This window comes from Pelodiscus sinensis, chromosome 2, assembly GCF_052426305.1.
Source record: "Pelodiscus sinensis isolate ZL-2025 chromosome 2, ASM5242630v1, whole genome shotgun sequence".
Classification (NCBI taxonomy): Eukaryota; Metazoa; Chordata; order Testudines; family Trionychidae; genus Pelodiscus; species Pelodiscus sinensis.
Genome location: NC_143053.1, coordinates 255,125,495 through 255,139,937, shown reverse-complemented (window position 1 = coordinate 255,139,937; position 14,443 = coordinate 255,125,495). Strand labels below are relative to the sequence as shown.

The 14,443-nt window shown below is 45.6% G+C and overlaps 1 protein-coding gene across 31 annotated transcripts in view; it reads left to right on the top strand.

The window, feature by feature from the left end:
• OBSCN (obscurin, cytoskeletal calmodulin and titin-interacting RhoGEF) overlaps window positions 1-14,443 on the top strand; it is a 320,581-nt gene that overhangs the window by 155,802 nt on the left and 150,336 nt on the right. For 29 of the 31 annotated variants that reach the window (XM_089776829.1, XM_089776823.1, XM_089776814.1 and 26 more), the window contains 6 exons: window positions 649-915; window positions 2,331-2,600; window positions 6,151-6,417; window positions 8,095-8,361; window positions 9,891-10,157; window positions 11,187-11,459. In XM_089776829.1, coding sequence (XP_089632955.1) covers window positions 649-915; window positions 2,331-2,600; window positions 6,151-6,417; window positions 8,095-8,361; window positions 9,891-10,157; window positions 11,187-11,459 — 1,611 coding nt within the window. The remainder of the gene's footprint in view (window positions 1-648; window positions 916-2,330; window positions 2,601-6,150; window positions 6,418-8,094; window positions 8,362-9,890; window positions 10,158-11,186; window positions 11,460-14,443) is intronic. The other 2 variants (XM_089776818.1, XM_089776813.1) reach the window with 1 other exon arrangement.

Below are 14,443 nucleotides of genomic sequence, written 5' to 3'. Positions count from 1 at the left end.
CTTACAGCGTACTACTGGTGCTCCAAACAACACAACCAATTCCAGCCCTCCTTTCCTGGGGGAGTCTGGTGTTCAAGGCGGGGACTGAGGACGGGACGGTTCCCGCTTCCTCGGTTGTGCAGGCAAATAAGAAAAGAACCTAAATCCATAGCTGAGGCCTCTGAGCTCCTTCTGGAGCACCCAAAGGCAGAATTAGGTGCCAGACATCAGTGCTCAGGTTCCTGTTATGGGGCACTGTGGGGCGCTGCCAACCACACCCTGGAGTTCAGCGGGAAGGGTTCCAGGGCAGACCCTCAGAAAATGGTGCTCCGCATTTGTTCCCATGGGGGGTTTTAAAACCATGTTTTGCAGCATGAGCTTAAAGAAATAGCGTACAGGCCACCACGATTTCATGGAAACTCCCCTTAGAACTGCCAGGCTCTGAAGGGTTCCAAAAGATTGTTGCTAGTGGTGATTTGACAGGATTTTGTATGCTGCACCCGGGGGGGGGGGGTGGTAATTCTGGTGGGGAAATGGATCGAAATGTTTACAACTTACTACATAAAACAGACAAATGGCTGTAAAGCCAGGGAAGATTCTTATCAGAGAGTGGGGAAGAGACAGTCCCTAACAAAGGGTCAACACGTTTCCCTCTTTATCTTGGCTTAGCTTTGCCGGTGCTCTTCACACAACCGCTCCAGAGCCAGCAAGCAGAAGAGGGTGGCACCATCACCCTGCACTGTGAGCTCTCGAAATCCAACGCCCCTGTGCAGTGGAGGAAAGCTGGGCACATTTTGCAACCAAGTGACAAGTACAAGATGCACCAAGCCGGCCCTGTGACCGAGTTAACAATTCGTAACCTGAATGAGGCAGACTCGGGGGAATACTCCTGTGACACAGGAGACCAACAAACCATCGCAGCTGTCTCTGTGAAAGGTAGGATTAAAAAGACCGGGTCTTCTCAGCTTAGAAAAGAGGAGATTAAGGGAGGATATGACAGAGGTCTATAAAATTATGACTTGTGTGGAAAAGGTGAATAAGAAAAAGTCATTTACTTATTCCTGAACTTGGGGTCACCAAATTAAATGAATAGGTAGCAGGTTTAAAAGAAACAAAAGGACGTACTTCTTCATGCAGCGCACAGCTAACCTGTGGAACTCCTTGCCAGAGGATGTTGCAAGGATCATGACTTTAACCAGGTTCAAAAAAGAACTAGATACACGCATGGAGGTTAGATACGTCAATGACTATTAGCCAGGATGGGATTGGTCCTGCCTAGAGCGGGGGGCTGGACTTGACAACCTTCTGGGGTCTCTTCCAGTTCTATGATTCTATGATAAGGGGATGGTTGGATGAAATAACATGATCTTGGTAACTAATTGACCATTCATTATCAGTTGGAAATAGGTCAATGGAGGGATGATAGGAGTTGCTATAGGGAACTTTCTGGGTGTCTGGCTGGTGAGTCTTGCCCACATGCTCAGGGTTTAGCTGATCGCCATATTTGGGGTCGGGAAGGAATTTTCCTCCAGGGTAGATTGGCAGAGGCCCTGGAGGTTTTTTGCCTGCCTCTGTAGCATGGGGTACAGATCACAGCTGGAGGATTCTCTGCATCTTGGGGTCTTCAAACTATTTGAAGGCTTCGATATCTGAGATATAGGTGAGAGGATTATTCCACGAGTGGGTGGGTGAGATTCTGTGGCCTGCACTGTGCAGGGGGTCACACTAGGTGATCATAATGGTCCCTTCTGACCTTAAAGTCTATGAGTCTATGAGTCTATGAGGATGGATAGGAATGGCGTCCCTAGTCTCTGTTTGTCACAGGCTGGAAATGGGTGACAGGGGAGGGATCACTTCATGATTCCCTGTTCTGTTCACTGTTTCTGGGGGCATTGGTCACTGTCGGCAGACAGGATCCTGGACTAGATTAGATTCTTATGTTTTTATGTAGGGTTTGAACTCTCTTTTGAGCAATACCGTTGGAAGTAGCTGCACTCTCTTTAAAATCATGAGCCCAACACCATGGTGAAGTAGAGTTCTACAGCAGTGTAGGGGAAAGCCCACTGCATATTGTTCTGTGCCCAGTCAAATGACACATGGTGACAGTGTTTTCAGTGGATTCGGAACACGGCCTTTAGTGATTCTAGGACTTTGGAGTTAAGTAGTATAAAGGTAGTGTCCAATCTTTCTGTTAGAAATATTTGTATATTACAAGTATAATATTGGTTTAACTACCTAGAGTCCTTTGGGCAGGAGTTGCCTTACAAATAGCAATATAATAATGCTGTCTAAAAGTGCGGAGAGATGCTTGAAAAAGGATGTAAACCAGTGGTGACTTTTTTCCACCCAAGAACCAGCCGCGAGCATCGTGGAGGTGCTAAAGGACATCACCTTATATGAAGGAGAAGACGCAGTGTTCAAGTGCAAGGTGTCTCGGGAGGCAGCTCGGGACGTGCACTGGTGCCTGGGCGGCGTACCGCTCCAGCCCAATGAAATGAATGAGATAACGGTTCAAGGGAAGCTTCACACTTTGACTCTGAGGAGGGTGACCCTAGAAGACTCGGGCTCTGTCAGTTTCAGAGTGGGGCAGCATACCTCAGAGGCACAGCTGACGGTGCAAGGTAAGTGCACAACCCCCTGGAGACTGCGGTTACCAGAAGTCATCAGTGTGGTGTCTGGACAGGCCTCTTGTTCTGCCCAATGATGAGAACTATTCGGCTGCGTGTTTGTCCCTCTCTGTGTTGTACTGACGCTGCAGGTAGCCTGTACAGCAGACTCCAAGAGAGCTCCTGAAGACCACAGAATCAGGCAAGGATTTATCATAAATGAAGCACAGTCCTCGCGTCCCCAGATCAGATGTCTAGTTAGGCTAACAAGCGCATGCGCCTTACAACGGACTCAGCTCTGTCAGTGACGGGGATTTGCCACAGCCCCTAGAGTGAATAAAGACAACTCCCTGGGGGTACAATCCAGGAAACTACAGACCAGTTAGTTCAACTTCTGTGCCAGGGAAGACAATGGAGCAAGTAATTAAGGAAATCATCTGTAAACACTTGGAAGGTGGCCAGGTGATAGGGAACAGCCAGCATGGATTTGTAAAGAACAAATCATGTCAAACCAATCTGATAGCTTTCTTTGATAGGATAACGAGTCTTGTGGATAAGGGAGAAGCGGTGGATGTGGTAAAGCTAGACTTTAGTAAGGCGTTTGATACGGTCTCGCATGATATTCTTATCAATAAACTAGGCAAATACAACTTAGATGGGGCTGCTATCTGGTGCATACCTGGCTGGATAACCGTACTCAGAGAGTAGTTATTAATGGTTCGCAATCCTGCTGGAAAGGTATAACAAGTGGGGTTCTGCAGGGATCTGTTTTGGGGCCGGCTCTGTTCAATATCTTCATCAACGATTTAGATATTGGCATAGAAAGTACATTTCTTAAGTTTGCAGATGATACCAAGCTGGGAGGGGTTGCGACTGCTCTGGAGGATAGGGTCATAATTCAAAGTGATTTGGACAAATTGGAGAAATGGTCTGAGGTAAACAGGATGAAGTTTAATAAGGACAAATGCAAAGTGCTCCACTTAGGAAGGAACAATCAGTTTCACACATACAGAATGGGAAGCGACTGTTTAGGAAGGAGTATGGCAGAAAGGGATCTTAGGGTTATAGTGGACCACAAGCTGAATATGAGTCAGCAGTGTGATGCTGTTGCAAAGAAAGCAAACATAATTCTGGGATGCATTAACAGGTGTGTTGTGAGCAAGACACGAGACGTCATTCTTCCGCTCTACTCTGCGCTGGTTAGGCCTCAGTTGGAGTATTGTGTCCAGTTCTGGGCACCGCATTTCAAGAAAGATGTGGAGAAATTGGAGAAGGTCCAGAGAAGAGCAATAAGAATGATTAAAGGTCTAGAGAACATAACCTATGAAGGAAGGCTGAAAGAATTGGGTTTGTTTAGTTTAGAAAAGAGAAGATTGAGGGGGGGAAATAATAGCAGTTTTCAGGTTTTAAAAGGGTGTCATAAGGAGGAGAGAGAAAACTTGTTCATCTTGGCCTCTGAGGATAGAACAAGAAGCAATGGGCTTAACCTTCAGCAAGGGAGGTTTAGGTTGGACATTAGGAAAAAGTTCCTAACTGTCAGGGTGGTCAAACACTGGAATAAATTGCCCAGGGAGGTTGTGGAATCCCCATCTCTGGAGATATTTAAGAGTAGGTTAGATCAATGTCTATCAGAGATGGTCTCTAGACAGTATTTGGTCCTGCCATGGGGGCAGGGGACTGGACTCAATGACCTCTCGAGGTCCCTTCCAGTCCTAGTAGTCTATGATTCTTATACCGAGGTATACTACATCACTCCTGACACATCAGGGTGCCATCCTGAGACATTACCTAAATAACACCCACTACCTTGTATATGGGGGTCCGATCACTATCTATCATTCTGTCGGTTTAGACCCTGACCTGAACCTGGCTCTGTGTGCCTGTTATCGGTAGGGAGTATGTGGGCACCAAAATGTTTCAGAATTAGTATCAATCATCATTTTACACCATTAACTCTGTTCGTGCCAGGTTCTGTGAGTGGGGCCTGTCTTCTGCTCACAGCTTTCATTTTGCTTTGTGTTAGCAAAGTCTTGACCACTGGACCTAGGTCTCAGGCCTCCCCCAGGTCTGAGAGAGGTCTCTTCCAGATCCTGAGGTCTCTTCCCGCTCTGTGATTCTATGAAATGCAGAATCAGATCCATTGTTATTCGTGTGGGGGGGTTTCCTCCAAAACTTCTGTTTCATAGAGTCCGACTGTGATGTCAGAGCACGTTGGTGTAAAATCATGCTCCGTCATCAGAATCAGGACCATTTTGTGGTCTCCTCCTATTGATTCCTCTCTCTCCTCTACACCCATACTTCATAAGACAAAACACTGGAAAATGTGCTGTAGGGAACATCTTTCACTGGACGGGAGAGGGATTTTTGTTATCTTTCAATGGGTGTCTCCACTGTTTCATAGCTTGGGCCACATCAGAATCATCAGGCTATCTTGCAGAAATCTCTCTAGTTTACAATAATATAACATCCCTGTAGCAACTACAGCAAGTGCTTACATGGAAAATCAATGCTACAAAAGTTATTTAATTTATTTTTAGTTTCTTTTATCGTGATCCAGCAGGTGTCAACAAGGGGTGAGGTGTGGGGGGCTAGAATAATAGGTGTGTAGATTTTAAGGTTAGAAAGGACCATTAGATCATCTGGTCTGACCTCCTGTATCACACTGGCCAGAGAATCTCAGCCAGTTACTCGGACATTGAGCCCAACAACGTGTGCAACTAAGCATAGCTTCCAGAAAGGCAAGTCTTGATTTGAAGACTTCAAGAGACGTATACTCTGCAATGATTTTAGGCAGTGTGTTTCAATGGTTAATCATCCTTGCTGTTAAAATGGTGCCTCATTCCCAATTTGAATGTGTTTGATTGTAATATCCAGCTATTCATTTGTGTTACGTCTTTCTTGCCTTGAGAAAAGAACATTTTAGTACCAGGTATTTTCTCGCAGTAAAGGTATTTATATACACCAAGTCAACACTCCATCTTCTTTTTGATAAGCTAAACAGATTGAGCTTGTGAATTTTTTCATTGCAAAGAGCTTTTCTCCAGCCCTTGAATCATTTTGGGGTCATTTTTAATCATTCTTGGCACCCTCTCCAATTTTTCAGCATCTTTTTCAAAACCTGGACCCTAGAACTGGACACAGTCTTCCAATATTGATTTAACCAATCCCTGAATCTTTTTCAGAGTCACAGCTTTCCCCGCTACAGCCCCCTGTTCTGTAAGTTTTAGCTTTTTTTTAAATCAATGAGCAGTCCTCTGGCATCTTAGAGACTAACACACAAATATATAGAATCATGAGCTTTCGTGGGCAAAATCTGATGAAGTGGATTTTTCCCATGACAGCTCATGATTCTCTCTATATTTTTGTTAGTCCCTAAGGTGCCACAGGATGACTCGTTTTTAAAATTAGACTAACACGGCCGCCCCTCTGAGACTTTCTGTGGAAACATGACATCTGAGAATTAAATTTCAGGCTGCTGTACATTTCTTATTACCCATATGAAAGAGTTGCTTGTCTACATACCTGTTTATACCTGTGCAAAATGCTTTCATTCCCCTTTCTACAGTTGCTCCAGCCATATTTGTAAAGTTGCTTGAGAACCAAGAAATGCAAGAGGGTGACATGGCAACACTATACTGTGCGCTATCCAAGCCGAACATCCCCGTGGAATGGAAGAAAGCTTCGTCTGTGATCAAGTCCAGTACAAAGTTTGAAATCAAGCAGGAAGGGAATGTGCACACTTTGCTCATTCATGATTTAAAGCCGGAGGACTCAGGGGAGTATAGCTGTAATACAGTTGACAAGAGGACCACTGCCAGACTAGAGGTCAAAGGTGAGACGATGTCCCCCAAGCGCCATGCTCTGAAGCCATTCATAAAATATCATTGTTTCATGTCTGCAGGTGTTTGTGCTCTGGGATCGCTCTTCTTGCATTCAAGGATTTCATTTTTGGAGGTGAAAAACGATCGTGTCTTTAGTAATCATTATTCGAGCTGGTTAGGATTTTCTTGTCAAATGGGTTTCTGTGAGATACACAGTTTCTTCAAAATGGGAATTTTTCCATAGGAAAATTTGCCAAAATGTTTGCTGTTCTGTTGGGAAAATCTAAACTAAATCTTTCATTTCAGGTTGGATCAACATTAAACTGTATCTGCCTAAGGTCCTGCCATGCCTCATGGGAGTTGTAGTTTGAGTGCGTCGTGTTCCCATTCTCCCCAATGGGCTGGACTACATCTTCCATGATGCACCATGGATACCTCTCTCACTGAACCATGTAATGCATCGTGAGAATCACAAGACACTAGTGAATTATGGGAGCTCTAGTCCAGCCAGAGACCCAGCCAATAAGGAAAAGTGAGGACACAGCATGGTACCTTAGCCCTGGTCTACATTAGGTCAAATTAATAAGTGGAGCATCCACACTACAATGCCTGTTATTTTGAAATAACCAGCTGCTTATTCCTAAATCTGTTCTCCTTTCCTCAGGGAATAATGCTAATTTTGAAATAGCTATTTTGGAACAGCAGTAGTGTGAATGCTCCACTGCTGCTATTTCGAAATAACTACTCCCCAGAGTAATTCTAACTAATTACTCCCCAGTGCTCTAAGCCGAGGTAATACGTCCTCATCAACAGAGCCTTCCCCAGACTAATTTCGAGGCTTCCCTGTAGTGTGGAAACACTATTTTGATTTTGGGAGTTATTAAATCGATTTTAGTTATTTCAAAATAGTTTTCATGTAGACATGCCCTTAAACAATGCAATTTGATACAGACGTAACTGAAAACAAAACATTCTAATTTGAGAATGTCAAAACATTTCACTGGTGGGATTGACAATGTCAACATGAACATTTTGATATTTCCAAATCAATTATTTCAGGACTTTTTGTTCCACATTAAAAAATTCCTGTTTGATTTTGCACTCCAGTTCAGCATGAAATCAAATGTTGAAATGCTAGAATTTCCTACAGGACAGAAATTCTGATTTTTCATTCAGATGATTGAATGAATGTGCAATCAGCACTCTTACCTTTACAAAATGGACTACACTGAGAAACGCAACATTAAAAATTAGCCTCATGTGAGAACTGTAAATGAAATGATGGTTTGTTGAACAATTGTAGGGTTTTTTAAGAAGTGGTTAAAACTATCTTATTTCAGTTAAAATGCCCCTTGTATAGAACCAAACCCACCTTTCCCACTGAAATCCCGTCATCATTTTTGAATGACTTGTTAAGACACAGGTACTAAATTATCCCTGAGTACAAACTAATTTGCAAAATTTTATTACCAACTTACAAAAAATAGTTGATATAGCAGAGAATTATCATCCATTTTGACATGTCTAGGCCTTCCATCCTTGCCTACATTCTTACACCCCGAAGTGTAAATTCAGGCAGAATTTTGCCCATTAACTTTTGGAATTCCATCATTGTCCAAACTGTTGTCAGGACATTTAAAAAAAAACCAACAACCTTCTTTCTTGTTTTGCTTAATTCACGCATTTAGCGCTCCCTGTGCTCTTCAAACGTTGGCTCCAAAATGAGGAAGTTGAGGAAGGGTGTACGGCCGCCTTGCGCTGTGAGCTGACAAAACCAACTGCCCCAGTGGAATGGAGAAAAGGAGATGTGGTGCTGCAGTCCAGCGACAAGTATGAACTCAGGCAGGAGGGGACTTTTGTTGAGCTGTTTATTTATGACGTGGAACTTCAGGATGCTGGGGAGTATACCTGTGATTCAGGAGACCAGCAAACCACCGCAGCGCTGCTAGTCAAAGGTAGGAAGAGGCTTGATTTGTGGTAAATAGTCATTAAGACTTTGGATGTCCTCCAAAACTGGTGAACATTTTATTGATGATGTATCGTTAACGTTGATCAGCCAGCAAATCGCGTTTTAATGTCGCAACGAGAAAGTGTGTTGTTGTGTATTATTTAATGTACTAGCCAATTAGCCCGTCATAAGATGGGATTTTCAGGTCTTCTCCCCTGAGCTCTCTCACTCCATCTCTCTCTCTCTCTCTCTCTCCTCCTATTGCCTCCCCCCCCCAGCTCTCCTCCGCCTCCTGCCTCTCTCTCTGTCTCTTTCTTTCTCTTCTCCCCCTCCTGCCTCTCACTCCCCCTTTCTCTTCTCCTTCTCCTCCTGCCTCTCTCTTCCCTCCGTCTCTCCCTGCCCCCCTTCCCCTTCCCCTTCCCCTTCCCCTTCCCTTTCCCTCCCACCATGGTGCTCGGCTGAGTGCTGCCTGCTCAGCCGGGCTGCCGCAAGGGAGGGGGCGGGGTTGTGACGTACACGGCCGGGGGCGCGGCCATGTACATCACTGCCCCGCCCCCTTCCCCTCCCGCCGTGGCGTCTGGGCTGAGTGCTGCACCCCTTAGCTGGGCCCCGGCAGGGGAGGGGAAGGGGGGGCGGTGATGTACCAGACACTGGGCTACTGTATATATCATAACAATGAGACCGGGATTCAGTTATTTGTACATGATGGACCAAACTTTTTAAAAAAATGCTTCTGTTCCTGCACTTGCAATTTGGTCTCACAACCAAATGCTGGAACAAACTTTCAGATGCTGGTGATTGTAGTCATAACCTACAGCTTTTATGTAATTGAGATTTGCCAACCGTTACTTCACCGCATTATCTAAGATAAGAATATTTCACTATACTTAGAATGGGGAAATATTGCTGCATACGACATGTTGTATGTTCATAGCTAGCAAATATTGATTTACAGATGGTAACCGCTGTGACTGATTGTACCTGTGTAACCCACACGTGCGCATTGTCATGCTCTGTTGTCTCCAGTGGCTAAGTTTGTGAGTTTTTTCTTCTGGCTTTAAGCTAACAGCTGTGGGCTCACGTTGCGTGGCCATTCGGAGTTCGTGCTTTTAGATTCAGAGGTGCTGAGTTCAATATGTTACCGCTGACCCCACCCTCCCAGGGTGTTGCATTAGACATGCAATCCAGATAGTTTGATGTTCAAAGACGATCAGTTTCAGTTGCATCTTTGTGCTTATACTCGATTGTAGGTTCAAAATCGTGGGTATGAAAATAAAGGCCAAACCTTGCAGTCCACAATTCATAGCAGCCCTGCACTGGGCAGCGATGATCTACTACTATTGCATTGTCTGTGGCCACTCCCTATGGGGCTTTGGCCACAGTGAAACTGGAAGCACTACAGTGGCCTAGCGCTTCCAGTTCTCCATCTCTCTGACCCACAACTAGCGAGGAGCCAGAGGGAGGGAGCTGAGATGAATGGAATGGCTCAGTACCTCCAGCAGCGTTACCACAACAGTAGTTGTTTCTCCACTGCAGTGCTCCCTGTGGTTTTCAAAGAAGAACTGCACAACGTGGAGGCAGACGAACGGGGATCCGCTGTTCTGGAGTGCGAGATCTCTAAACCTGATGTGCCGGTGGAGTGGAGGAAAGGAGGTCTGGTCCTCCAGCCCAGTGATAAGTATGAGATGCGGCAGAAGGGCACCAAGGTGGAGTTAATTATCCATGACTTGGAGGTGGAGGACTGCGGGCCATATACCTGTAGCACCGGGTCTGAGCTCACCACAGGCTCTGTGTATGTACAAGGTAAGAATACACCATTCACTTAGGTGGTTCTTCACTCAACAGGCCCGATTTAGTCCTGAGCTAAGTAGGTACAACTCCCCCAGTATATGGCTTGATTTCAGTGATGTTGCACATTTTTATATCCATCCTGAATATGGACCAGTATTTATAATATACAGGAAGTCCCCGGGTTACGTACAAGATAGGGACTGTAGGTTTGTTCTTAAGTTGAATTTGTATGTAAGTCGGAACTGGTACATATTATAGGGGAAACTCTAGCCAAACATTTCTCCAGAGCTCAGTTTTATTCTCCCACACCTCACTTCCCTCAGTCCTGCAGACCAGGGAGACGCGGAGCGGCTTTTCTCGCCGCGGAGGACGCGGGCAGTGGGACCGCGGCGGGTCTCGGCGGTCAGCTGGGGGGACGGCGAGCTAGTGCGGGGTTGCCTCACCCCATTTGTAAGTAGGGATCCGATGTAGGTCGGATCCATGTAACCCGGGGACTGCCTGTAATGGAGTTCAGAGACAATGTCTATAAAATGGTGTAACACCTACTTACATAATTATTTGCTTAGCATGAGTGCTATGAAAATATTGAATACCATGTTGTTAATTATTATTATTATTATTTATTATGTTATAGTATTGTAAGTATACAGGGTACTTAAATCACAAGGAAGTTCCCTGGCATAAAGAGTTTACAGAATCAGTACAGATGACTTCACGTAGGACACCAAATCATGAAGTGATCACGAAATTCCTAAAGCCTGTCCTCATAGTGAAATAATATTTCCGAATAAATGTTTGTAGGCAAGTGAAAAATATTCTTGGGATCAAGGTTGAAATCTGGGGTGTCCCATCCCTTTTAAGCAAGTGGAGCTCATTGTTTGTCTGAGGACTGTGACGACTTTGTGCAAAAGCATTTGAAAGTAGTTCACAGACTCTGTGTCTTTAAGAGCTGTGCTTTTGATCGGTTCTGCGGAAGGAACGTGTACGTGTTTATCCTCTGTTCTCCCTCTGGTGTCCCCATTTTCTTGCTCTGTTATACAGAAGAGGAAGCAGAAATAGTTTGTGGTTTAAGGAACACGGACGTCTTTGCGGGGGAGTCGGCCACGTTCACCTGCGAGCTCTCGCGCCCGGGGGTACAGAACGTACAGTGGTGGCTCGATGGATCTCCCCTGCAGAACAGCTCTGTGAATGAAATCGCGGTGCGAGACGGGACAATCCACACTCTGACCCTAAAGAACCTAGGGCCCGATGATTCGGGGACTGTGACTTTCAGAGCTGGGCCCCTCATATCGTCAGCTAAATTATTAATCAAAGGTATTTCTTTAGAAAGATGCAGCTAGACATCCCCCCAAAGCACTCTCCAATTGTAGCACTCCTGCCTTTGGGTTGCTCTTACAAAATTCCTTTGGTATTATTAGTGTTCTGCCAGTGGCATAATATTTTCATAATTAGTAGACGCTAGACTAGGGCCCGGGCTTGCAACATTTACTTGTGCAAGTTGTCCATTTTCATGCAAGTAGACCTCATGGCTTCAGCAGGCCTCCTTCTCTGAATAAGGATGGCTCCAGCGAGTAAAGTTTGCAGGATCAGGCCTGTGGCTTTACCCTTTCTGGAAACAGATGGTGAGGATTTAGTTTTACCACTGCAGTCGGGGGGGGGGGGGGGGGTGTTTGCCCCTCAGGGCCGTATATAATACTGTAAATGCCACTTGCTCACATCATTGGATGGGAAAAGTTGCTAAGTCCAGCAGGGAAGGTAGACAGCCCCAGCAGCAAAGGAAGGAGTCACTCACCAATAGACAATTGGAAGCTCCTCCCCCTGGCACTGATTGGCCAGCTAGGAGACAGGCATGCTAATTCACCAGCTCCCATTATTCAGCCTGGTGGTGGGGGAGGTCCATGTGGAGCATCTTTTGGCTCCATTCCAGCAACCCACCCTTCCCAGGAATAGGAACCTGGCCTGACAGATGCTGCAGGTCTAACCAACTGCTTGTGTATGGGGTCAGGAAGGAATTTTTTTCTCCCATGGGCCAACTGGTGGAGGACGAGGGAGTTTTTTGCCTTCCTTGCAGCTCCTTCAAGCCACAGTGGATTACATGGGCATAAACTTAGCACCCAAGTGAGGTACTGGAGTGCTGGTGTTTATTCATCCCAGTTTGGGGTTGATTCTCAGTGTGGTGAAAAGGATAAAATGAACAGCTGCCAGAGGTAAAAATACCAGGGATTGGGGGGATGGGCATTGGGCTCAAGTGATAGGGAGAAAACGGGCTGCCCTTGTGGCTGAGGTCCCCACCTCTGGTCCTGTCGAGGAGTGGGTGGGGGTATTAGGAGGCAGAGATCTGAGTCCTTAGGGGTAAGCTGAGGCATTATGGGTAACATGATAGGAATCCCTGTAATCCCCACACCAGAGCCAATTAAACAGGAGAGGGTGGGGACTGGGAGGGCAGCACCCCACCCTTGTCTTAAAGTGGAATAGAAGTTGCAGCTTGCAACTTAATTCCATGCATGTGTCCGTCCTCATTTTGTCGCTGTGTCCACACCAGTACCGCATAACCCTTGCCTTGCTGCTGCTCCAGAAAACACGCTCATGCACATATTGGTCCGGATTATGCGACAGCATAACTCCTAGAAAATCAAAGCCAATGACTCCTTGCCCGGGAATGCAGAACCAATAGCGGTGTCTTGATGGATCTCAGTGGAATAACACAGGCATAACGTTACAGAAATACAGTGGTGGCTTGGGCCCATTAAAATGTCACCGATGTGCTGCCAGTTAGTACTGTACTGAGCATGTTGTCTCGCTGTTGAAACTGGTTTAGATTTGGTAAGGGTAGCCAGGAATCGCAAATAAAGCTGAGCTCAAGATTCGACAATAAAGAAGTCCCTAGGACATGTGCATCTCTTATCATTCTCAGGGAAAGCTGTGACTTTGCATTTGCTCTGAGATAAAAATAAAATCTCTCTCTTGTATTACTGGAAGGGGATCAGACACCAGCAAGCATAGAAGCTTAGCCTCCCTTCCTTTTTGGGTAGCTGTGTCCTTTAACTAAAACAGGAGGAAAGTCTCAGAGGGTAGCGTGTTAGTCAGCAACTTTAAAAAACTTAAAACGAGGACGTTGTGAAGATCAGGACTTTAACAGGGTTCAAAAAGGAACTAGATAGATTCATGGAGGTTAGGTCCATCCATACTTATTAGCCAGGATGGGTAGGAATGGTGTCCCTAGCCTCTGTCTGTCTGGAAACGGGTGACAGGGAGGGATCACGTGATGATTACCTGTTGTGTTCCCTCCCTCTGGGAAACCTGGCATTGGCCGCTGTTGGCAGACAGGACACTGGGCTAGATGGACCTTTGGTCTGACCCAGTCTGCAGAAAGGGTGTAGCCAAATTATGGGCATCAGAAATGTATTAATCGGTACAGTGGCTACTAAAATATATGTGATATTAATATAAGGCTAGCTTGTGCTTCCACTGAAGCCAAATGGATTTTTCCCAGACTTGGATGGGGATGGGATGTGGAGCAAGGGTAAGGAACAAGACAAAGGTGGCTCACCAGGGCTAGACCCTGGCGGGCTGCCGCCACTTTAGTTACTCACACATCTGCAGGTACAGGCTCTTGCAGCTCCCATTGACCATGGATCGCCGTTCCTAGCCAATGGGAACTGTGGGAAGTAGTATGGACCAAGACACCACTTCCCACGGCTCCCATTGGCCAGGAGCGGTGATTCATGGCCAACAGGAGCTGCAAGCATCCGTTCCTGCAGCGGGACGGGTAAATAAAACGGCAGTGGCCTGCCAATGGTTAACCATGGCGAGCTGTGCCTGGCCCGGAGGCCAGTTATTGCCCGCTGCTGATTTGGAGTATAAAAATATAGAGCGCCTGATCCGAATGAGCAATACAAAGTAATGCCAATTGCAAAACATCATCCCAACAGTACACATAAAATAATGGGGTCTAAATTAGTTGTTACCACTCAAAAAAGAGAGAGAGAAATCATTGTGGATACTTCTCTGAAATCATCCACTCCACATGCAGCAAGAGTCAAAAAAGTGAACAAAATATTGAGAATCATTGAGAAGAGGATATATAATAAGACAGAAAATATCTTGAACACTGCAGGTGTGGTCACCCCATCTCAAAAAAGATCTATTGGAACTGGAAAGATACAGAAAAGAGCAAGAAAAATTATTAGGGGTATGGAACAGCTTCTATAAGCAGAGAGATTAATAAGACTGGGTCTTTTCAGCTTGGAAAAGAGAAGACTGGGGGGATGGATATGATAGAGTTCTAAAAATCTGGT